General features: G+C 41.5%; 1 protein-coding gene across 1 annotated transcript in view; it reads right to left on the bottom strand.

Moving 5' to 3' along the window:
* Nucleotides 1-788: 788 nt before the first annotated feature.
* prkx (protein kinase X-linked) overlaps nt 789-26016 on the bottom strand; it is a 59021-nt gene continuing 33793 nt past the window's right edge. The window contains exons 5-8 of the mRNA XM_085802355.1: nt 17523-17618; nt 11192-11249; nt 5699-5776; nt 789-3316 (exon numbers count right to left, since the gene is read on the bottom strand). Coding sequence (XP_085658481.1) covers nt 3191-3316; nt 5699-5776; nt 11192-11249; nt 17523-17618 — 358 coding nt within the window. The 3' untranslated portion in view covers nt 789-3190. The remainder of the gene's footprint in view (nt 3317-5698; nt 5777-11191; nt 11250-17522; nt 17619-26016) is intronic.

A 26016-nucleotide genomic window follows, 5' to 3' on the forward strand; every position in this document is an offset into this window, starting at 1 on the left:
ACACCATCCTTACGACTGTGCGTGCAGTAACAAGGGAGATAGAGCCGTATCGCCCGTAATTAGCTTAGCTCAAACACTGGAAGTGTATGGGTAGTGTTAGCCTGCCTCCTACCCGAGCTGAAATCAGCAGTCAGAAGCTGATTTCATTTTAGCGCTAAACTCTGTAAATATATCACTTCATCGACGTTTCAAACATTTTTAGGTGAGAAAGTAGCCGTTTAGATCAGCAGTGTGTCGTTAATTTGTCTAAATACCAGCTGTTTACAATTTAGTTTGGACGAATTCGGCGCTACTCAAGCTAGCCGTTGTGACCAACGCACTTCTGGTTACTTTCACAAAATAAAACACCCGTTTCCCTTTACATACAGAAAACCATGACGATAGAATTTGTGCTTTTACTTTGAAATAGGAAGCTAACCTACCCTCGATGTAGCTAGCTTGAACCAAAATAAAGCGTCTTTGCTTGAACCCTCCGTTTTGACCGATCTCGTCCCGTTAGCGGCATTTGACCGCTCAAGATGCCTTACCGGAGAGTTTTGTCAGCTCTGAGACCAAGATCGGTCCGTTTAGAGTTGCTGAAGAGTTTCTTTGATGACTTTAGGTGGAGGCAGGCTAACACTACCCATACACTTCCAGTGTTTGAGCTAAGCTAATTACGGGCGATACGGCTCTATCTCCCTTGTTACTGCACGCACAGTGGAAAGGATGGTGTCTATCTACTGGTCATGGACTCGAGAGTGAGGCAAGACACATGAAAAAAAAAAAGTTGGCATATCCCTTTAAGAAGCAATAGTGTTTCTTAGGAAGAATGATCTTGGATAAGTATTTACAACACAGGATTGGAGGGCATTGAATGGTGAGGTAACGTTTCCAAGATCGGCTTCTGGGATTTCAATTTGTTTCTGTTATTTCATCCTACTAAACCCACTCCCATCAAAATACTCAAGTCATGACAATAGACGTTTGACAATGTACACTGAAAATGAAGATTCAATAAAAACAACTGTAAAAAAAACGAAAAAAAACAACCACAGTATCAGACTGCTGCTTAAATGCGCAATGACATCATCCAATGAGGTGCCGAACTGGCCAATCAGCGCACATCTTTGACGTGCAAGCTGAGATTTGATATCGAACTCATCAAAACATCTGTATGACAATCATTTGTAGAACATAAAGTAAGATCATTAGACACTTCACCATCACCCTCAAGTGTTCGCTTTGCTTCAAGTATTTTTTTTTTTCAGTTAAATGCACCTTTAAGTCCACTTAATGGTGGACAGGCGGCAAGTTTCAGGACAATCTTCCGCCTCTGTGGCAGAAACAGGTGTTTTCGTAACCATGGTTACTCCCAAATCAAAGCTTTTGTGGTTGCAACACTAGTATTTTGCAACAGTCCCAGTAATGTAAATAACTGACATCTGAATCTAAATGTAACCATTTAGTTTTAAAGGTCCCATATGGTATTAAAGGGATAGTTCACTATTTTTTGGCAAATTGGCCCATTGCCATAATCCCTATAGTTTTAGGAGTAGTTTCGTTACCTTTAATTGTTGGTGCAAAGTATTTTTAGAATGGTGGAGCAGAGCTGTGAGCTGCTCAGAGCTACGCTACAGAGGCTAATGGGATTTTTTGGTTTCCCTCATCAAACTCATCAAATACAAAATCCAACAACTCCACCGTTCTAAAAATACCTTGCACCGATGATTAAACCTACTGCTAAAACTACAGTATAGGGATTATGGCAATGGGCCAATTTGCCGAAATGTTGAACTACCCCTTTAAGGGAGATTTCCATGTCCTTTTGCATTTACCAGCAGGTACTAATTCTATAGTAATACTGTGAAAGCATCAATGCAAAGAGAAAAAAAAACACATAGCCTGTGTTTTGAAATGGAGACTCAAAACAAGTTTTTTGGACTTCCTGGACTTTGTGATGTCACAACGAAGCAACAAATCCTCAACAATTCTCAATTCTCTTCTGATTGGTTGTTACTTGAGCTCCAGAAGCCGGACAGAGGAGATGTAAAACTACATGATATGGTTTTACGTTTCAAATATTCAAAATAAGAGACAGGAAAAGTGTAAAATATGGGACCTTTAAAAAATATGATGCTAACTAGCTAACACAACACTGATGTAGACGGACTGCGGGAGGGTTTTGGGACTGGTTTGGGATGCACTTAATGTTAAGGACTCTTAGGTTTAGGTGTCTCCTGTAGCTGACACCAATGATTTTAACTGCAGTGAACAAAATGGAGAAATCAATGTGAACATATATATCATTTTGAAGGCCAATATTGTCGACTGGATGAGCCGAAAACGCATGAATACTGATATTGACGACCTCACATCCCAGCGTCTTTCTCCTCGCACTGCTGGGGTTTTGAAAGCACGACAACAATGACAGTGATAGTGATGATGATGATGATAAAGATAAGGGTTTTAACAGTGATAACAAGGTCCCGGCTGAGAATAAAGCTGCACCAGGAAATAACAAAGACACCTCACGTTGTCTTCGACTTGTCCCATGATTCAGCTTTCCAGTAGCGCTGGAGCATCGTGGGAAAATCGCAAAAGACATCATCATGCCCCATCAAATTGTGACGTAAGGCACCTTTTTACAAGCGCTACCGGTCACACATTGTTCAAATAAAGTGTCTGACTCATCACGACTACTTCCTTACAGTACACGGTAAGTCGAAAAAACTGCACTTTAGTGACGGCTGGCCCGGCTGACAGTCACAGCACCAGTCTGGAGTCACGATAAAACATGATCATTTGAAAAAGAGAGAAAATATAAAACATGACAATATAAAAAAAGACCTGATCATTCTCTCTTTTTTCTTTTTTTTTCTTCTTTTAAACCTAGAAAGTAACAGTCTTTGGGTTTCAGAGGAACCGCATTGTTTTTGCATATGAGGCTCAGAGAAACAAATGATTAAAAACAAACAGCAAAATGTCGACTTTAGTCAGATAAATTAAACATATAAAAAGCAAAATCATCTCTGTAGTTATGATACATGTCACAGCATCGATCGTCTGGAGTTTATCTGGAGGGAAGTCGCTTCCCTGCTTCAATAAATACGTGTCGTGTCGTCTCCTTGATAGTACCTGTAACTGTAAATTTAAAACCATCTGGGTCAATTCTCAGGATATTCTAAATCAATAAATAAACCGGCTGGACTGATCAGAAGTTCTTGAAGATCTCCAAGTCCTTCGGAGGCACGGGAGGGTCTTTCTTCCAGTCGTCCTCGGGGTACACGTCGAAGTTGGACGTGTCGCCCTCGTGGGAAACTTTGGGGACAATAGGAGGCTGTGGAGACAGATTACAACTCAAGATGTGAAACATATTCTCATTGCTGCATTAATCTAGCCTTACAAGCCAGACTATATCATTAAAGGGGAACTAAACCCCTCAGTTTTGGATGACGTGCTCTAAGCTTGAAATTCAAAAAATGCCTTGATTATGGGCGGGACTCAGGAGCACTCTGCGATCCCCCCTCCCCCCTGCGCTCCATTCACACCCGCGAAATCACACAAAAGAGAAAAAAAAGTAATAAACACACATCGACACTTCTGCTAGCGCTAACGAGCTACTAACGAGCGACTCTAACAGCACTAGTAGCGTGGACACTACTAGGAGAGGACGCCAGAGCCGTGACACAGCATCTACAGCCGATCCGCCGGCTCGTTAGCTCGTTAACGGCTCGTTAGCGCCGGCCGCACTAACGATTCCCGTTCAGGCAGCTGTTAGCAGCCGTTAGCCGCAGCAGAGCAGCTAGAGCGCCTAGCAACCGTTAGCGGCAGGCAGCAGCCGGTGCTGATTGGCCGGGGAGCTGGTGGCCGGTGACGAAAGCTGCCTCCAAAACGTCATCTGCCTCCATCTCAGCCAATAGAAACATTCGATTGTAATAGCCGTGTTTCAACCCATAGAGGGCAGTCACTCTACATTTTTACTACAAAATACACCAAATTGAAATATTTTGACTAAAATGTCAAAAGTTGGACCAGAATCAACTGACAACACTACCTTATACCCAAATACATTTGTTTTCAGCAGAAAAAAGTGGTTTAGGGGTTTAGTTCCTCTTTAACATGTCTAGTCTGGCAACGAGCGGTAGACCTCGGCTCAATCCAGGGGGCGGGATGAAGGCTGTCTTTCAAACTGCCTCTGCATGCAATAGGGTAGCGCTACGACCAATCAGAGCAAAGAGCAGGATGACGTTTTTTTTCGCTACCAGCGGAGCAAGCTGGTAGATTAAGCTTTTCCCATATCCCGTCGGCAAAACACACACCAAATACATCCTTCTTCAAATGAACGACTTCAGGTCAGTTTCTGGCTCAACTTTTAAAGAAAATGACAAGTTGAATTCTTTCAAAGTTGATGCCAACGCCGATTCAAACGATTCCTTTGCCAAAGCCATCTATCTTCTTGTCATGTTTTTCACCGTCGCAACTATGTCGTCATGGCGTTAAGCCGCCCAACGACTCTCTAAACAGATAGAGCGCTGTGATTGGTCAACACAAACGGTGTTGGAGACTCAAAAAGTTCCTATGGCTCGTTTCTAGACCCACCTACGGAGCAAAGAGATCTGCTGCTGCTAGGGGGCAGAGAGATTTCTAGGCTAGCATTAGTCAAAAAAAGGAGATGAAGGTTTGCAGAAAAACAGATCGTTCAAAGCTCGATGATGCCAAACCGCAACTGAATTTCCATGGAGTCAAAAATGCAGGGAGTGATACTAATACCTTCCTGTTTGAAACTACCACTGTGAACCAGAGATGCTACAGTAGGAGGGGCTGAACACATAAAAACATGAAATTGTACATTGATTTGTCAGTTCTCATTCATTTCTATGGTCACTTGCAACCATCTTGGTGGCTCACGAATCAGTTACTCAAAATGAATCTGCTCCGATTTCAGATAATGGATTGGATCAAATCAAATTACGGAGGCTAATGGGATTTCTTGGTTTCTCTCGTTAAACTCATCAAATACACAATCCAACAACTCCAAAACGCTCCCATTAGCCTCCGTAGCATAGCTCTGAGCAGCTCGCGGCTCTGCTCCGCCGTTCTAAAAATAGCTTGCACCGACAAATAAAGGTAAGGAACCTACTGCTATGACTATAGGGATTATGGCAATGGGCCAATTTGACAAAATGTTGAACTATCCCTTTAAAGCTGATATTTCCTAACCATTACAGTGGTAAAGGAAATCAGGGTAAAAAAAAATTGTACCCCTTGAATAATCCTACAAATACCAGTCAAACTCTAACTAGTATTTGAGCTTCATTTGGCACAATCATGGACCTGAGCCCGTAATAAAATATTATCTATCTATCTATCTATCTATCTATCTATCTATCTATCTATCTATCTATCTATCTATCTATCTATCTATCTATCTATCTATCTATCTATCTAATCACACAACTAAAATTGTTTTTAACACATAGGCACACTGTAGCACATACTTAATCTGGATTTGGTTATCTTGAAAAGCTTGTTTCTGGATCTTAAGTGATTCAATCCAATTCTGTTTTGAATAAAAATGAACAAATCCATACTTGACCCAGATTAAACCTCTTTAACAACTGGGTCATTGTGTAAAAGTGAGCACATTTAAGTCAATTATTTATCTCACATCCCATAGATCTTTGGAATGGAAATCAAACTATAATCGTTGATCTGTCACCTTCAGTTTCCTCAGAGGAACGGCGTCCCAGTCGATCGTCTTGAACCAGCGATGCTTCTTGACGTCGTCTGCTCCGTTCTGAAACACAAAAACATGGCTGAACCAGTTGTGACGACCGCAAAAAAGTGTTTTTTTATTGTCCTTTTTGTTGTTGTTTCATGGGTTGCGGTGCACTGAGGGGATTTATAAAAGCTGCAGTGAACGCCGCCTGAGGGAGCGACTAGAGGCCTGTCAGCAGTCTGCCCTTCAGAGGGGAATCATCCATTTAAACCATCCTATCCTCACATGCTTTAAACGCTGCTTCAGCACTTCTCCCAGCCTAACAATAAACATCTGGGTATTCGGTATTCTTTTTTTTCTTTTTTATTCCTTATTTTTCTGGCATTTTATGAGAGAGAGAAGTGAGAAACAGGCCACCGGCTGCAGCGAAGGAGTCAGCCTTTACACAAGCAATTCAATAGGTCATCATTGTGGTGTGACACTGGACGTCCTGTTTGGAGAGATTCACTGAGGAGAACAAAAACACTGACATTACTCCTCTCTCCCATCGGTGGTTAACCAAAAAAAAGAAGGAAAAAACATCTGTTCCTGCAGAGGAGAACGTTTGCCAAACACATAAAATCCGGACGTATAAAATGAGGTAGAAGATATTTTAATTTGATTAAGTAAACACCACCACAGGATGCATTTATGAAGTACAAAAGTTTGTTTCTGCTTCTTTTAAATGATGAACTAATGTTTGAAATTTTAAACGGACTAACACAGAACTAACGCTGCTGCTCAGCGGCTTTCATATGAAAAGAAAGTGAACTCCTATTTGAAGCAATTTTGCATTCAGAAAAGGAAGTAATGTATTATGAGGAGCACTTTATAAGCTGTAACTCTTTAAAGGGATATGGCAACATTTTTTTTTCCGTGTCTTGCCTCACTCCCGAGTCCATGACCAGCAGATAGACACCATCCTTTCTACTGTGTGTGCAGTAACAAGGGAGATAGAGCCGTATTGCCTGTAATTAGCTTAGCTCAAACACTGGAAGTCTATGGGTAGTGTTAGCCTGCCGACTACCTGAGCCGAAATCAGCAGTCAGAAGCTGATTTCATTGTAGCTCTAAACTGTGTAAATATATCACTTTATCAACATTTCAAACATGTTTAGGTGAGAAAGTAGCCGTTTAGATCAGCAGTGTGTCGTTAATTTGTCTAGATACCAGCTGTTTACAATTTTGTTCGGACGAATTCGGCGCTACTCAAGCTAGCTGTTGTGACCAACGCACTTCCGGTTACTTTCACAAAATAAAACACCCGTTGCCCTTTACATACAGAAAACCATGACGATAGAATTTGTGCTTTTACTTTGAAATAGGGAGCTAACCTACCCTCGATGTAGCTAGCTTGAACCAAAATAAAGCGTCTTTGCTTGAACCCTCCGTTTTGACCGATCTCGTCCCGTTAGCGGCATTTGACCGCTCAAGATGCCTTACCGGAGAGTTTTGTCAGCTCTGAGACCAAGATCGGTCCGTTTAGAGTTGCTGAAGAGTTTCTCTGATGACTTTAGGTGGAGGCAGGCTAACACTACCCATACACTTCCAGTGTTTGAGCTAAGCTAATTACGGGCGATACGGCTCTATCTCCCTTGTTACTGCACGCACAGTGGAAAGGATGGTGTCTATCTGCTGGTCATGGACTCGGGAGTGAGGCAAGATACGAAAAAAAAAAATGTTGGTGTATCGCTTTAATGTCTTTGAAACTCTTAAAATGCATTCCTTTGTCACAGCTGTTGCACAGAACTGAATGCAGAATTGGATCAAATGTATCATTTAAATTAAATAAATAGATATCTATGTGAATGTTTCAGTTCAGTTGATTAGAGTTAAACAGCCTCTTCTGGTGGCACTGTTTAGCCTCCATACAAAAGCCTGTGGGTGCGACGCAGCATCAGTGTTGTGTTAATGAGCGATGTGACTGCTCTGCAGATAAGTATTGGCAGCCAAAAAAAAAAAAATCAATATCATCTTGTCTGGGATTATGTGGAGTTAATCATGGGGTTTAAGAAGTATTTGTTTTATTGAGAGCAGCTTTCAGTCTCTCTCTGTGTTCATTGAAACTCAGCAGTTTGACTGAGAATCTACACAACAACGCAGTAATTGTACGACAAAGTGGGTGGCACCCAGTTAAAATGTAAAATGTACATATTGGTTTTTGGCTTCCAATTCTTCCAAAGAGATTACAGAAGAAATAACTGTCAGGTTCCTGAGGCTGCATGCAGGAAAATTAGTCAAAGTGCTTTTCAGAGCTTCTTTTGTGTTTGGATTCAGATAGTGGAGCTTTAAGAGAAGCCAAATGAAGCAGATTTGTGTGTTTTGATATAATCAGGGGGCAGAGTCGATGCGAGGGTATCAGGGACGTTCATTCACTCCAGACAAACAACTTCTCACTTTCCTGAAGGCGCCTCCCCGCACATGAATCAGCAGTGAGATTTCTGACAATTGGGGTCAGTTTGAGGTGAAACTTCTTAGCTGAGAAATGATTGTTGTTAAATTGATCATTAGACAAAGAAACATTCATGCAGGACTTGTATAACCTCCTTATGAGTTTGGTAAGGAGGTTATATAATCAGGTGAAGACTAACTTTACACAAGTTTGTCAATGACTAAAATGATAAAATTACTATGGCAGCAAACGACACCAACAGAGAGGCCAAGGATAACAGTTCTGGGTTTCGTTAATGCCAAAAGCCTTAAGACTTAAAGGGATAGTTCAACGTTTTGGCAAATTGGCCCATTGCCATAATCCTTATAGTCGTAGCAGTAGGTTTGTGACCTTTAATTGTTGGTGCAAGCTGTTTTTAGAACGGCGGAGCAGAGCCGCGAGCTGCTCAGAGCTACGCTATATGGAGGCTAATGGGATTTATTGGTTTTGGTCTCATCAAACTCATCAAATACACAATCCAACAACTCCAAAACGCTCTGGTGGACAAGTTGTGAGCTGCACATTCACCACGCTATGAGATAATAACACAACGTTACCACACAGAGTTGTTGTAGAGGGAAATTCATGCAAAACAGCTGATGCACGTTCCCATTGGGGACAGTTTTCCGGCAAGCAGACTCTGTATTTCCCTCTAAAACAACTCCATTTCATAACGTTGTGTTATTATCTCATAGCGTGGTGAATGTGCAGGTCACAACTTGTCCACCAGAGTGTTTTGGAGTTGTTGGATTGTGTATTTGATGAGTTTGATGAGGGAAACCAATAAAAATCCCATTAGCCTCCGTAGCGTGAAAATAGCTTACCCCGACAATTAAAGGTAACAAACCTACTGCTATGACTATAGGGATTATTATATGGCAATTGGCCAATTTGCCAAAAATGTTGAACTATCCCTCTAAGTTTTGAAGGTTGTTGGGGGACTGGAACCTTCCCTTGCAAGACAACGGTAAAGGCGGGCATAGCTGGTGACACAAAGACAATATCCTCTTTGTGTTAGACCGTCTCAAATCAGTTTAATTAATTATTAAATTCCTATGAAGGGTCACCAAGCGCCATTGTAGATTCCATCTTCTGATCCAGGTCTCTGGATCAAGGCTAGAGGAACTTTTCTATCCGTAAAGCTGTGGACTTTGCCGGTTTGATTGGTTGCGCCAAACCACGCGATAACATAATCCCAGATAGATGACTGGACTTCACCTAGACGTGCTGCCAACAGTCACTAGCTGAAGACGAACGACTTCCTGTCTCTTTGACTGTTGCTGCCTTCTGTCCAAAGTCTTTTCAAGAATTTTGGACGAGGTAGTAGTCTGCTGAACTGCATTAAACCTTGAAGTGTTTCCAATATTCAGTGTATTACAAACTGCAAAATAAGTCAATCTTTAAAAAACAAAGAAGACAAATGGAGCTTCCCCTGGCCTGAGTGTTTGACCATTATCATTAAGATACTGCAGACAATAAGCTGAGGAAGCATTATCTGGCCTTTGTGTTGTTACTGGGTCGGATGAGGCCACCAACAGTTTGGAGATTCTCCAGTGGGAAATGAGTTGGACGAGGTTAAGATCCACTGTATCAGACTGCATTAGTAGAATTGGCAGCTGTTTGTGCATCTCAAAGTTAACAATTGAAAAAGCAGAATCCATCCAGCACCTGCACTAACAGCCAACAGTCTGATACAGTTTGAATCGTCTGAGGACAGATTGGACGAAGCTGGGAGTTGTTTTGCTCTTGAGTCATGACTTAACTAGAACTCTGAGTTGCTGAGAGAAGTGGGGAGGAGCGAGGATGCTGTTTTCATTAGGGAATAACAATATTTAGATTGCAAGACATATTATAAATATCACCGTCCGCAGACTGACAATATAATTTCTCTTTAACTGGAACCATGTGCAGCCTCGGTCACACTGCGGACCCTGTCCTGTCCTGTTTTCTGCTCTGTGGCTGCTGACGTCGAAAAGAAGAAATATGGCGAGCTGCCACACACTAAAAAATGTTGGGTTATCTCTGTAACCCAATTTCTGAGTTAGAATTTTGGGGTTATTTTTCCAGAGTGTAACCCATTTTCAGGGTTATAGGGCTATGAATTTAACCCAATTCCTGGGTTGTTCAAGTAATTGGATTTTTAAAATTTTTTTTTTTACAAGAGTTTACTTTTAATAGGTTTATATTAAAACATAAGATAATCAATCAAGAAAGTTTTCTTTCTCTTTTGAAGAGGTACTAATGATAAGTAATTGTACTTGGAGGACCACTTAACCACTTTTCAATCTAGGTCTGCAGGGAGCGCTCCAAACTAGTTAACCAGTGACACCACTGCCATTCATTTCTGTGACAGTGGTGTCACTTGGTAGAAAAGTTTGGAGCACTCTCTGTAGTTTTTAACAACCAAACTGTTGGGTTAAAAACAAAAAAACAACCCCAATTTTAACCCAACTGCTGGTTTGAAGAAGGACAAACTCATTTTTTGGGTTATTTTAACCGAATGGGTTAAGAGAAAAAGAAAAAAAGAATAACCCAACCCGTTGTGTTAAAATTAACCCAAAAAAGGGGTTTGTCCTTATTTGAACCAGCAGTTGGGTTAAAATTGTTTTTTGTTTGTTTTTAACCCAACAGTTTGGTTGTTAAAAACTACAGAGAGTGCTCCAAACTTTTCTACCAAGTGACACCACTGTCACAGAAATGAATGGCAGTGGTGTCACTGGTTAACAAGTTTGGAGCGCTCCCTGCAGACTTAGATTGAAAAGTGGTTAAGTGGTCCTTCAAGTACAATTACTTATCATTAGTACCTCTTCAAAAGAGAAAGAAAAAAAGAATAACCCAACCTGTTGGGTTAAAATTAACCCAAAAAAGGGGTTTGTCCTTATTTGAACCAGCAGTTGGGTTAAAATTGGGTTATTTTTTTTAACCCAACTGTTTTTAGTGTGTGGCCGCTGACGTCGAAGAAAAGAAGAAATATGGCGAGCTGCCATGTGTGGCTCACGGAGACAGGAAGTCTAACCAACTCACCTTCATGTTGCCTAGCCGTCTGGCTCGGTCGATGACCAGAAATTTCTTGATGAGGTCTCTGGGGGGAAAAAGGAAAAAAGAAACAAGTCAGAGTGAATCCACAGTCGTTGCAGCATGTCTCGCTGTCAGGAGTTCCTACCTGTCAGGCTGTAAAGGGGAAACCGGCCAAGTGAGTTGTGCCTTTTTGACAATCTCTTAATTGAGGAAAGGGAGCACTTTTTCCTTGCAGACGGCAACTTTCGGAGACTATAAACTTGCGCACGTGATGTCGGGGTCCGCGTTGATTCACGGGGGTCTTAAAAACGGAGTGTGGGGCTTTCTGATGAAATGTGATAGCTGCCGACGACCAGGGGGAAGATCTCGTTGTTAGTCGCCGTATCTCACGTCCTACGAGCCGCTGACAGGCTCATAAATACGGCAGCTGGATGGTGACAAGTCAGCTTTTTCTTTTTCCGTTTTTTGTCTAAATCCATCCTCGGCATTAAGACAGGCCTTTATGTAGAGTGATTTGTCACAGAGAAATGTTTTAATTAGCACCGAGGGGAGAATACCTGCTTTTAATGCAAAACCATTCATCCAAGAAATAAGAAGGTCAAAAAGCTTGGTATCAGATAGATTCAGTTCTTTATCTTATTGCTTCTTTCCTTCTCTCTGTGTGCAAATATCCAGTTTTTTCAATCTCATTGACGGATAGTTCAACATTTTGGCAAACTGGCCTATTGCCATAATCCCTATATAGTCTTAGGAGTAGGTTCGTTACCTTTAATTGTCGGTGCAAGCTATTTTTAGAACGTCGGAGCAGAGCTGTGAGCTGCTCAGAGCTACGCTACATGCTAATGGGATTTCTTGGTTTCCCTCATCAAACTCATCAAATACACAATCCAACAACTCCAAAATGGTGGACAAGTTGTGTCTCTGTATTTACCCTGAAAACAACTCCGTCTCATAACGTTCTGTTGCTATCTCATAGCGTGGTGAATTTTCAGGTCACAACTTGTCCACCAGAGTGTTTTGGAGTTGTTGGATTGTGTATTTGATGTGGGAAACCAAGAAATCCCGTGAGCGTAGGCCAATTTTCCAAAATGTTGAACTATCCCTTTAAGGCAAGACGTCATTTCCAAGTCCTGACTTTATAACCGTTGACAAAAACACCAAATATGTGTTCTATTCACAGCGTTAAATGTCAAATTCTGAATGTGTTTGTCTTGAGCAATTCAAAGCCACCGTTAAAACTTTATTCAGTCCAAGTCTCTTCTCACTTTGCTTCCTATTCTTACACAAATCTGCCGCCTGTCTGCCGGTTTAACTCTTGGCAGGTCAGCAGCAGCAGCTAGAGGCTGACAACGTCCTCACCGTGACACTTGCTGCGAAGGGAAAGGGAAGGGAAAATGCTTCAATTCCCTTCATGAACCTGGATTACTGACCTGTCTGATCTGTCAAGTGCCAAACCTCCGAGGCTGGAAGAGAAAAGCCAAAGTGCTAAAGAGTGAATGGTCTCTGAAAGGGGCTCCAACTGTGAGTCAATCCCATTGTTGACGTGTCCAACTTTACAGCAGAACTGAACATGTTTATAGCCCAGTACGAAAATGGTTTGGTCTTTATAGCTAAGTCTATTTAATGCCTTCAAATTAACTGTATGGGGAATCACAGGGCCGGCCCAAGCCTCCATGGGGCCCTAAGCAAAATCTTTATTTTGGTGCCCTCTATTACTGCCAATAATACTATTTCATTTTTTACTCTGTCATTACAAATCATCATATCCTGGCAGGTTTTTACCCATCTATGGTTTTTATTCTGAAATGGCACCAAATTTAACTAAAAGTGCAGCCTGGGGTTGATTTACATTTCTTCAAATTGATATAGTACTTGGATACTGAATGTCACCTCGGTCGACTAAAAGTAACAAAATAAACCAACAGACAATGCATTTACTGTAAACACATCATCTGCTTTTTAACATTTTTACAGAAAAGTGCAACAACAATTTGAAATGCAACAATAATCAAAGTTTTTTGTAATTACGCAGTGTTTCTATAAGGATCGAAAAAAGTTATGCACTACAATTTTAAAAAGTTACTTGCCTTTTGGGGCCCCCCCAATAGTTATGGGGCCCCAAGCAGGTGCTTAGTTCGCTTATGCCTTGGGCCGGCTCTGGGGAATCGTTTAGGGGAACGCCCCTACGCTGTGGTATAATGAGCATATATCACGTACTGAAATGATGTACTGCTTTTATAAAATGGTTCCCAATAATGGCAATATGATTTCATGTAGGTTTGATGTAATCAGAAATAAATATGATCTAATTTAGTCTATTTGTTAACATCGTCAAAACACCGGCTACCTTTTGCTAGCGACTCTAACAGTTTGTTCAGGTTCAGGTTACATTATTCGTACCCATAGGTAGATGTGTTCTTTAGTGAGTTCACATTTAACATTTTATCATTCACATATAATAGACCACTAGAGACAATGATAAAATGATAAAAGTGCTCCATAGCTTAAGGCTCGACCAATAAACACACAGATTGCTTAGAACACAGAATGACAAGGATGAAATCAGTAATAGGGATAAAAGAGCCAGAGTGATGGATACATGACAGCAAATTTCCATTCATACTTCCCTGATGTGGAGTGATACGCTGTGATAAGGCTTCAGAATAGTAGCTGTGGTGTACGCGCATTATATCACAGTTAAAGGGATAGTTCAACATTTTGTCAAATTGGCCCATTGCCATAATCCCTATATACATGTTTTAGGAGTAGGTTCGTTACCTTTAATTGTCGGTGCAAGCTTTTTTTAGAACGGCGGAGCAGAGCCGCGAGCTGCTCAGAGCTACGCTACGGAGGCTAATGGGAGCGCTTTGGAGTTGTCGGATTGTGTATTAGCCTCTGTAGCGTAGCTCTGAGCAGCTCACGGCTCTGCTCTGCTGTTCTAAAAATAGCTTGCACCAACAATTAAAGGTAACGGATCTTAATCTACTCCTAAAACTATAGGGATTATGACAATGGGCCAATTTACCAAAAATGTTCAACTATCCCTTTAACAACCAATCAGATTGCCGGATTTTACCTTTCCATTTTATTTTCAATAACACACCTGCTTTAATTTAGAGACAGCTGCATATTTGGGGGTGTGGCCACTCAAATTAGGTAGATACTGACAGGATTTTAGCCATTTTTTATACAACTGCAGCTAATCCAGTGCTAACCTGTCCATATACCATATATGGACATGAGAGGAACACATGGGGCTGGTGCAGAGGGCTTCAGGTCAGGTCACCACAGTGTCACTAACAACTCTACTTAACTAGTAGCTAATTTTATGACCGATGTTTTATTGCCGTACAAGCCCTTAACGGCGGGGGGTCACCCGGTGTGTGTGGATTCTCCGGGGTCACGGGGTCAGGACTGACTGAGCACACACACACACACACACACACACACACACTGATGTTGCCATGGGTCAGTTTAGTTTTGGGGACATCACACACACTTATATATAGAACATTTCCTAGAGATTTTTAGCCTAACAGTGACCACCGACTGCCAGCCAAACCCTTCAACATGACTTCTGTCCCCGTTTGGACAAGCCGTCCCCTTTTTTTAACTGGTCTTCAGTCTGAAATGTGTCCCCAAAGGTAGCCTATGGCAACAACACACACACACACACACACACACACACACACAAACACACACAAACACACACACACACACACACACACACTAAGTGCACCGAGCCTGTGATCTTGCACATTCCTCCACACTCCAGCTGGTCTAATGAGCGGTGTGAGTGCCGGGGAACCGGTCCAAATCAGCCCGGTGTTGCCATTAGCGACTGCAGGTCCACCTGAAGCTCATTGACCCCGGTGTTAAAGGGACATTGCAGCACTAAAGGGACCGCGTCCAGGAGCCCATATGGCCCCCCACAAACGTTTCAACTATGATGCTTAAATAGTCGTTTAAGGCGCAGGGGAGGGGAGGGGAGGGGAGGGGGCTAACCTTTCCTGACTGGTCACAGAGCAGGAAGAGGTTCAGCACATTCAGCAGCTTTGTTACAATTATTTTAATTCCGGTTTCCCCCATTAATCTGTTCCCAATTATCACATAATGAAAACAGAAATCTTTAAGTGTCTTAAAAAGTAAAAGTAAATATCAAATTGTAGTAAGTATTCAAACAAATTGTGATGTCTGAATTTGAGCTTTTTCACAATTGGTTTTTGACTAATGAGGGAAATTTATTTTATTCTAATGTCAAAAAGTGAAAGAATCTTCCCGTAGTTTAAAAAACAAAACAAAACATATAATATCAACATGTTGTATTTTAGTGCCACAGTTTTCATAAAGTTCAGCCATTAGCTTCACAGTTTTACCTCCATTATTCAGATAAATGGTGGATTTGTTCATTTTTTTCTGATATTATAGATAGTGACAAACAAAAAAGTTGTGATAAACCTTAATTATCCTTAAAGGGATAGTTCAACATGTTGGCAAATTGGCCCATTGCCATAATCCCTATAGTCATAGCAGTAGGTTCGTTACCTTTAATTGTCGGTGCAAGCTGTTTTTAGAACGGCGGAGCAGAGCCGTGAGCTGCTCAGAGCTACGCTACGGAGGCTCATTATGGGATTTCTTGGTTTCCCTCATCAAACTCATCAAATACACAATCCAACAACTCCACAACGCTCTGGTGGACAAGTTGTGAGCTGCACATTCACCACGCTATGAGATAATAACACAACGTTACCACACAGAGTTGTTTTAGAGGGAAATTCATGCAAAACCGCTGATGTACGTTGCCTTCAGGGACAGTTTTTCAGTTCAGTCTCTGTATTTCCCTCTAAAACAACTCTGTCTGGTAACGTTGTGTTATTATCTCATAGCGTGGTGAATGTGCAGCTCACAACTTGTCCACCAGAGCGTTGTGGAGTTGTTGGATTGTGTATTTGATGAGTTTGATGAGGGAAACCAAGAAATCCCATAATGAGCCTCCGTAGCGTAGCTCTGAGCAGCTCGCGGCTCTGCTCCGCCGTTCTAAAAATAGCTTGCACCGACAATTAAAGGTAACGAACCTACTGCTATGACTATAGGGATTATGGCAATGGGCCAATTTGCCAAAATGTTGAACTATCCCTTTAAAATGAGAAAAAAAAAAAAGTTTGCTAGGCTCGTTTCTATGGTAACTTATGATCTGGACGTTCCAGAGGTGAATTATCACAGAGATCTCCTCCTTTACAAGATATATGGACCTTGTGGATCCAGTAAAAACACAGAGTTTCATTTTTAAGTTGGATTTTCTCCGACAGCAGCTAAGTTCCTCGGGTCATTTCTCTGATCAGTTATGAACCAGAGCTGAATCCAACAGAGATCCTCCTCTCCTCTCCTCTCCGAAAACCAGAACCTGGTTATTAACCCTGCTAAAAATCATCCAGAATGGTGGACAGAGGAGGCCTCGATGGGTCTGGGAGTCAAGGTTTCTCTCATCTGATAAATACTTCTCACAAGCCCATGTTCAATAACACAAACTATCATTTTCCAGCAGACGTTTCATTACTTGATACAGTTTCAATATGTAGTTAGAAACACTTGGGTTTAAATAGTGTATCTTAGATAGAACTAGGGATGTCACAATTACTTGTTTTCACAATAATCGCGGTATTAAACGCCACAATTAATTAATCGTAAAGATTCTTAAATACCGTCACTTTCCAAAAAAGATTATTTTGTTAACACAGAGGCAGATGTGCACAAAAGTTAAGGTAAATGTAAGAAATACTGCTCCATTTACCTAACGTAACATGGTGGAAATTTAAATGTTAGCATCTCATTTGTGATAAAAAACAAACAATTAAAATAAACTTAAGCATTTGGTATAGATGACGATTAATGATTTGAATATTTAAAACACTTCCCCTGGAGGATTAATAACTGGTTACATATGAATAGTAGATACTTAAAATATTTAGTGTAAAAATTTGTAATGTAATTATATTTTGACTGTATTTGATTTTACACATTCATATGTTGTGAAATTATTTAATGCGTAATAATCGTGATAATCGTAATACCGTGATTATTTCTCTGACAATAATCGTACAAAGAAAATCTATAATCGTGACATCCCTAGATAGAACTGAATAAAAAGTCAGTGTTGATGCTTCTAACAGACGGCGATTATGGACAAAGGTGCTATAACAAGATGTTATCGTGATTCAAATGACAGATAAAGGACATTTTAATGTGGAATCTGGTGGCAAGCGAGGCCGTAAAGGATTAAATCTGATAAACACACGCTTGTTGCTATCCGACCGTGACCCGGGGTCCAGAAACTTACTTGACATAGAAATCCAGATGACGTGGGAACTCCAGTTTTCCGGCGAGGATCTTCTGGTAGATTCCGAAGGGGTTGTCATCAAAGAACGGCGGGTACCTGCGGAGAGAGGAGAAGAGCAAATAATGTCATCTCCAGCACCGCCGTACGCTAACACAATTTGTGCTTTAGTGGGGGAAAAAAAGACGAAAACCCAGCTGTTGTTATTTTTCACCTGAGTTAATGACACACACACACCAGAGCAATGAGAAAACACCTCGCTGAAATTATTAAAAACGTGCAGCGTCGGTCGGTCGCCACCGTCACGTGATATTGTCAACAGACCAGCGTGAAGGGAGTGACAAAGATTATAGACAGAAACGGACATGACGGCGTTAAATTTATGGGGTGAAATAACCAGGGTTCCTACAGCTTAAGCCAAGTTCAATTTAAGACTTTTTAAGACTTTTTTAAAGCCACTTGAAATGAAATTTAAGACAGACTTCATAATAAACACAAATGCAGAAAAAACATCAATTACATAGGGTTATAGGGACAATTTTACCCACATCCAAGGTAAAGTGACTGCTACATGAACATTGGATTGTGTCTCTTTCCAGCTGTCCTTTCAAAATAAATGCAGAAAAGTCCGGAAAAAACAAAAACACTGACTCGGGAGCTGGTGGCGGTGAGAAATTTAGCGTTGACGGCCGCCACTAACTTCTCTATGTCGAAATGTTACCAATTATTTTGAGATTTGAGACTAATTACAACCATAAAATACCACTTACCATGTGTTAACATTTTTAAGACCTTTGAAAAATTGATTTAAGACATTTTAATGCCACTTAAGGCCTTGATTTTAGATGAATGAATTCAATGACTTTTAAGACTTTTTAAGGATCCGTAAGAACCCTGCCCCACTATGAAATATTGGCAGCAATAATTAAGAAGCAGCGGCCGCCTTAAATAAACGTAGCGAAAACATGAGTAGGCTAGTTATCGTCCATTTATTGTTATCGAGGCGAACTGCTGCTGAATATATTGTGATATTGATTTTCGGCCACATCGCCCAGCCAATACTTTTTAAGACTTTTTAAGACTTTTTTAAAGCCACTTGAAATGAAATTTAAGACCGACTTCATAATAAACACAAATGCAGAAAAAACATCAATTACATAGGGTTATAGGGACAATTTGACCCACTTTCCTATGTGATCCAAGGTAAAGTGACTGCTACATGAACATTGGATTGTGTCTCTTTCCAGCTGTCCTTTCAAAATAAATGCATAAAAAGTCAGAAAAAAAACAAAAAACACTGACTAGTAAGAAATTTAGCGTTGACGGCCGCCACTAACTTCTCTATGTCAGAATGTTACCAATTATTTTAAGATTTGAGACTAATTACAACCATAAAATCCCACTTACCAAGTGTTAACATTTTTAAGACTTTTGAAAAACTGATTTAAGACATTTTAATGCCAATTAAGGCCTTGATTTTAGATGATTTAGATAATGAATTCAATGCCTTTTAAGACTTTTTAAGGATCCGTAAGAACCCTGCCCCACTATGAAATATTGGCGGCGATAATTAAGAAGCAGCGGCCGCCTTAACTAAACGTAGCGAAAACATGAGTAGGCTAGTTATCGTCCATTTATTGTTATCGAGGCGAACTGCTGCTGAATATATCGTGATATTGATTTTCGGCCACATCGCCCAGCCCTACAGTAGTAAGAGCTGCCATGAACAAAGTGGCGAGTGGACATGTGGTGAGGTCAACGTTTAGAGGAGGGGGGAGGTTATGAAAACTTTCTGCTGTGGACAGAACAGGCTTTGTTTACAGCTATTTTGGCAATTCTCAGTGTGTGTGTCTCTACTCTACTCTACTCTGTACCACCCACGGGTCTTCTGCTGCTGCTGCTCCACTCGGCTGAACGCTTCCCCAGCTCTCTCCTTGTTCTTCCCCTCTCCCTCTCCGCTCCGGCTTCGGCTTCGGCCTGGACAAGTCATTACCCACAAATTACATAATGGGACGGGGCCTCTGAACGCATTACGCAGCGAGCAGACAGGCGCGTAATCGCACCAGTTTGTCACATGCCGCTTTGCCTCGCCGGTGAAAAGCTCCAGAGTCAGGAGAGACGACGGTGGTGGTGGTGGGGAGGGGAGTAGGGGAGTAGAGGAGGGGAGGGGGGCGTCTGGCAGCAGGGGCAGCGCACCGCAGACTCCACTCCCGTGCGCGTTTCTTTTTTTTTCTCTTTCCAAAATTGATGCTGTCATAGCCGGAGAATCTGGGTCATTTCAGCAGAAATAGGGAGGAAGGGGATGTCAAGTTTTCTGACTTGAGTTGATGCAAATGAAGTGATTTTCCTCAGGGTTTGTCATCATATGGATAGAAAAGACGCCACATTTTACACATTTCCTGTGTTTTATTTGAGGTGTTAAAGGGATAGTAGCATTTTTTTTAAAGTGTGGTTGTATGATCTCCAAATAGCCCCTAAGTACTTTAATTGCAGTAGAAGACTCTCTGCACTCCTCCCGTTAGCAACGCCAGCCCATAATAGCCCTGCCCAGAGATTTACAACATACATTGTTGTGAACGGACCCAAAGAAACGGCCTATTTTCACGGCCTAAAAGAGGTTTTACCTGAAATTATAGCGAACAATGTAATTGTGTATTTTTTTTTCAGGTAAAACCTCTTTTAGGCCGTGAAAATAGGCCGTTTCTTTATTCCAAATTGGAAACTTTCCATGGGAATTATCTTGAACTGGAATTATGACTCGTCAGAATTAAATTGTAGATATCTCAAACTGGAATTAGTATTAGTCATAATTCAGTTACGGATATCTGTAATTCACATAGCGGATATCTGCAACTGAATTGTAGATATCTGTAATGACAAACCCCATACACATGAATGGCAAAAGTGACGTCATTTTTCCTAGGAAGAATGTAGTTGTGGATATCGGAAATATTCTTTTTGACTTGGCAAAACTGAATTACAGATATCTGCAACACATATCCACAGTAACACGAATTGTTGAAATTGATGCTCTGAAGAAGTAAGTACATAGTATACTACATAACACTAATTGGAAGTATTGGTTTTAAGAACCAAAATCCACCTCAATGTAGTTTACATCTCCTCTCTGCAGCTCTAGTCAGTCTCTAGAGTGATCTATCTACTGTAATAAAAACCACTGTAGAAAAGGCCACAAAGTTACTGTGTATTTGTTGTTGTTAGATGTGTTAGATTACTATGTTATGTTGTGTTAGAGCACTAGATGGTTGATGTGCGAGCGGAGCCCCCTGCTGGTCTTATGACGTAATTGGCCGCACTCGTTCATGTGGCGGTGGTTTGGCTGCAGTGAGTGAGGAGTGAGGAGTAACTGTCGGGTCACCTGTTCGTGCTATGGCGACCGTCTGTGCGTGAATGAAGCATGTAAGTACGTCTGGATGGGTTATGAGAGTGTTGGATGTATGCTAGTGCTATTGTGAACGTTTGAGCTGTATGTTGTGATTGTAGCACTCGCCATGCTATGGCCGTTTATGACGCTAATGTCCGCTAGCTTGATTAACGAGCGAGTGTAATGAGTGTCACGTGATATGCCCGTGTTTATATTGATCGTTATCATGCTGGTTATTCAGCGCGCTGTTGCGCAGAGTACTGTGTTAACTATAAGAGGGATTTATGACTGTGTTCATATTATGTTTCTCTGATAGTTCTGGTTAGCTAAGCTATTTACCTAGCTTTAATTGTGTCAGTGCTAAATGCTACTGAATCTGAGCTAAGTGGTTTGATTTATTGATGATTATTTACTCATTCATTTATTTGTCATTTTATGTTTAGAACCACAGAACAATCGCCTGTAAGAAGAGAAATAAACAGGATCAGAAACAGTCAGTGGCCTCCTCTTTATTCAGTCTCTGAAGATTCGGCTGAAAGTGGTGTTCTGGCCGACACACCGAAGTGAACTCAGTGATAACCCCTGAGCCAGCTGCATACACCTAGGGTCTCCACTACAACCACCACATGATAAAGTCTCAGTCAAGTTGATCTTTTGTGGACATTTGTGTTTCAGTATCAAAATTATCGTACAAGTTCTTGAACTCTGGCGACCAAATTCTAATCAGTTCATCCTTGAGTCCAGATAAATTACGGTGCCAAACGTAGGGAAACTGTGAATATATATATATTCACAAGAATGGGGCAGAAGCTGATAACACACAGCCACCGAGCTTTAGCCGTCGCCAGCACAGATGCAGAAAAACTTTTGGTCCTTCGCCAGAGACGTAATTTACGAGTTGTTGATGTCTGACTGCTTTGACACAGTCTGAATTAATCAGCTGAGACAGGTTTTAGATGCGTTGTGTGAAAGGCAGGGGGGCGGCTGCAATGACACTGGCAGCTTAAGTGCAGAGCATAATGAATTATGTTTTAAACGGCACAGTGCGGAGCAGCGGAGAGTAAATGACTTTACTGTTTGATGACAAAAAATGTCACTTGTGTGCTTTAGTTACAGAAAGTAGCTGTTCCAATTGGTCTCAAAAAAACACAACACAACTGTTCACACCAACACCTTTATAGTGTTGTAGCGGGCTGAGAATATGTCGCTTGTTTTGTTGGATTTTTCCTTGATTTTAACCGACACTAAACTTTCTTTGGGTTTGTGCAAATAAAATAAGAAGATGTAGCTGTGGTCCATCCAAGTCTAGGTTCTATATTGATTATTGACTATTTAAAGGGATACGCCAGCATTTTTTTTTTCGTGTCTTGCCTCACTCCCGAGTCCATGACCAGCAGATAGACACCATCCTTTCGACTGTGCGTGCAGTAACAAGGGAGATAGAGCCGTATCGCCCCTAATTAGCTTAGCTCAAACACTGGAAGTGTATGGGTAGTGTTAGCCTGCCTCCTACCCGAGCCGAAATCAGCAGTTAGAAGCTGATTTCATTTTAGCTCTAAACTCTGTAAATATATCACTTTATCAACATTTCAAACATGTTTAGGTGAGAAAGTAGCCGTTTAGATCAACAGTGTGTCATTAATTTGTCTAAATACCAGCTGTTTACAATTTTGTTCGGACGAATTCGGCGCTACTCAAGCTAGCCGTTGTGACCAACGCACTTCCGGTTACTTTCACAAAATAAAACACCTGTTACCCTTTACATACAGAAAACCATGACGATAGAATTTGTGCTTTTACTTTGAAATAGGAAGCTAACCTACCCTCGATGTAGCTAGCTTGAACCAAAATAAACCGTCTTTGCTTGAACCCTCCGTTTTGACCGATCTGGTCCCGTTAGCGGCATTTGACCGCTCAAGATGCCTTACCGGAGAGTTTTGTCAGCTCTGAGACCAAGATCGGTCCGTTTAGAGTTGCTGAAGAGTTTCTCTGATGACTTTAGGTGGAGGCAGGCTAACACTACCCATACACTTCCAGTGTTTGAGCTAAGCTAATTACGGGCGATGTGGCTCTATCTCCCTTGTTACTGCACGCACAGTCGAAAGGATGGTGTCTATCTGCTGGTCATGGACTCAGGAGTGAGGCAAGACACGGGAAAAAAAAATGTTGGCGTATCCCTTTAAGCAAACACACCCTGTATTCAGAAATAGAGTCTGGAAATGAGCCGTCAGGACTTCCTGACCTTTGTGATGTCACAAACTCCACTTGAACCAATCAGGATCCAATCAAACCTTGCAGGATTTGGTCTTCATGTGAATGCCAATCAGAAGCCAATCAGAAAAGAGGAAGTTCTGAGGCTCTTTTCTGATTGGCTCGCTGTCGTGTAGTTATTAGAGCTCTGAAGAGAAGATGTAAAACTACACTGTCATGGGTTTTGGGTCTTAAAACCACAAATATATCTTCTTATACATCAAAACGTCAAAACAAAAACAGTTTTTTTCACTATGTGACCTTTAAATGTCTATATTGAGGTGGTTGTTTTTCCTTTAAGGTATCATATATTACACTGTAACAAGATATTTTTGTGGTTTTGATAACCAAAAACCATCTCAATACCATTTAATCTGATTGGGCTAAGTGTTTTGATATTCTAACAGGATTAATAAAGTACCTAGACTGGCTTTACAATAATAAAAAAAACCCTAGACTTGGACATCTCAAGTTTACACAATATGTGACCTTTAATGTCACAGCTCTAAGAATAACAAATGATGAGTGCTTCGTTTAATCCTGTTACCAGCACTGTGTCATGACTGTTGCAGAATCTAGGAGCCAGTGGAAGGTTTATACTCTGGTTTGATTTATGGTAAAGGGCTCTACAGATGTCCTTACGTCAAAACTACTCTACCTTTAAAGGGATAGTTCAACATTTTTGGCAAATTGGCCCATTGCCATAATCCCTATAGTCATAGCAGTGTAGGTTCGTTACCTTTAAAGGGACAACGAGGAGTTTCTATTTGGTTATAAAAAAGTCTCACGTTAATGTGGATGAATCTATGCTATAGTTCAACATTTTTGGCAAATTGCCCCATGTGTTCCTCTGATGTCCATATATGGTATGTGGACGGGTTAGCACTAGATTAGCAGCAGCAGTTGTATAAAAAATGGCTAAAATCGTATCAGTATCTACCTCATTTGAGTGGCCACACCCCCAAATATGCAGCTGTCCCCAAATTAAAGCAGGTGTGTTATTCAAAATTATAAAAACGGAAAAGTGAAATCCAGCAATCTGATTGGTTGTTAAAGGGATAGTTCAACATTTTGTCAAATTGGCCCATTGCCATAATCCCTATAGTCATAGCAGTAGGTTCGTTACCTTAAATTGTCGGTGCAAGATATTTCTAGAACGGCAGAAGAGCCTAGGGCTGGGCGATATAACGATCTCGATACGGGATCGCGATAAATCTTTGAACGATTTCGATAATAAGCTATGGCCCTATTCCTCGATATCACATGAAAGTAAATATGCGCGACAGCAGCCGGCCACACTTCCGTCTGATACTCCGCCTCCTGTCCTGAGCATGCAGAGCTTGTTTGAGCTGCTGCAGCTAAAGGGAGGAAGGATAAGATGGATAGATAGATAGATATACTTTATTGATCCCAAGCTGTGATAAAGTGAAAGTTGTAAAAGAGGGAGGAAATGAGTGGAGGTGGAGCCGATGGCAACTGAAGCGATTGTGAACGTGTGGAGCATCAGTTCGTCTGTCCCGGCTAAAGAAGCCTGTCAGTGTGGAGTCAGAGCAACCTGATGATAGCCTACCACGGTCAGAAAGTGGAGGAAACACGGAGCTGCTTGTGACGTTTATTCTGCGGTAACATGTCTGTTTGCTCATGTACAGTGTGAAGAACATGCGCTAGGCTCAGGCCCCCACATACTCCGGCGTATTTGACTCCGCGGATGTCCGCGTGCACTCGAGGCAGACGAGGACCCAAAGCGGGCGTCCGCCGGTCCCTTCCGTGCAAAGCTCAATTTTTATGACCGCGCGGACTCAATCTGTTTCAAATGTGATACTGTATGCTTGCCTATGAAACCGCAAAAGTCCGCGGACAGTGCGCGCGGAGTCAAATCCACTCACAGTATGCGCCGACAGCCTCTCTCCCTCCCTCTCTCTCTGTCAGCGCCGCGCGCACACACACACGGAGCGTCGCGTCGGAGCGGTGAAGTGAAACAACAACCTGCAGATCACCTGAGTTGACGTGAACTGCGCTCGTGGTTACCGAGTCAGATCAATAAATAGGCTTTATGCACAGCTCCACTACTTCCTGAGCTCAAACAGGCTCCTTTCCTTCCTGTCTTACATTATTGGACAAACTGATGAATCCAGGTGTGTCTGACAGTTGTTGTGACTACTGAGGTCAGAGTCAGACACACCTGGATTCATCAGAGTGGGCTCGGCATAAAGCCTGGTGTCAGAGCAGCTAAATAGCTAAATATTTGTCTACAACCTGTTCAAATAACTAGAAAGACTAAAGCCTCATGATTGACACATTTTAGAGCTGATGTATGGTAGAAAAAAGACAACAGAAAACAACAGCAACAACAATGTAAATCAAATCAAACTGTGGATTATTGAACTGTTCCACCCTTAATGAACATTAAAGTGAACTCATGTCATCCTCCCAAACTGAACACATTCTCTGGTTTCTTCAGGATTCAGTCAGGATGCTGCTTGAACTGGCAGCGGCAGCAAAAAATACATATCGAGACGATATCGAGAATCGATCAATATGGAAAAACATATCGTGATAACGTTTTTTGCCATATCGCCCAGCCCTAGAAGAGCCGTGAGCTGCTCAGAGCTACGTTACGGAGGCTAATGGGATTTCTTGGTTTCCCTCATCAAACTCATCAAATACACAATCCAACAACTCCAAAACGCTCTGGTGGACAAGTTGTGACCTGCACATTCACCACACTATGAGATAATAACGTAAAAAGTTATGAGACTCTGGTTTGATTTATGGTGAAGGGCTCTACAGATGTCGTTACGTCAAAACTATTCACTAGTCTCTATGACACTTTGACTTTGTGGGTGACAGGACAAAGCATTT

Source organism: Trachurus japonicus, chromosome 2 (assembly GCF_045865225.1).
Source record: "Trachurus japonicus isolate A0001 chromosome 2, Traja_1.0".
Lineage (NCBI taxonomy): Eukaryota > Metazoa > Chordata > Actinopteri > Carangiformes > Carangidae > Trachurus > Trachurus japonicus.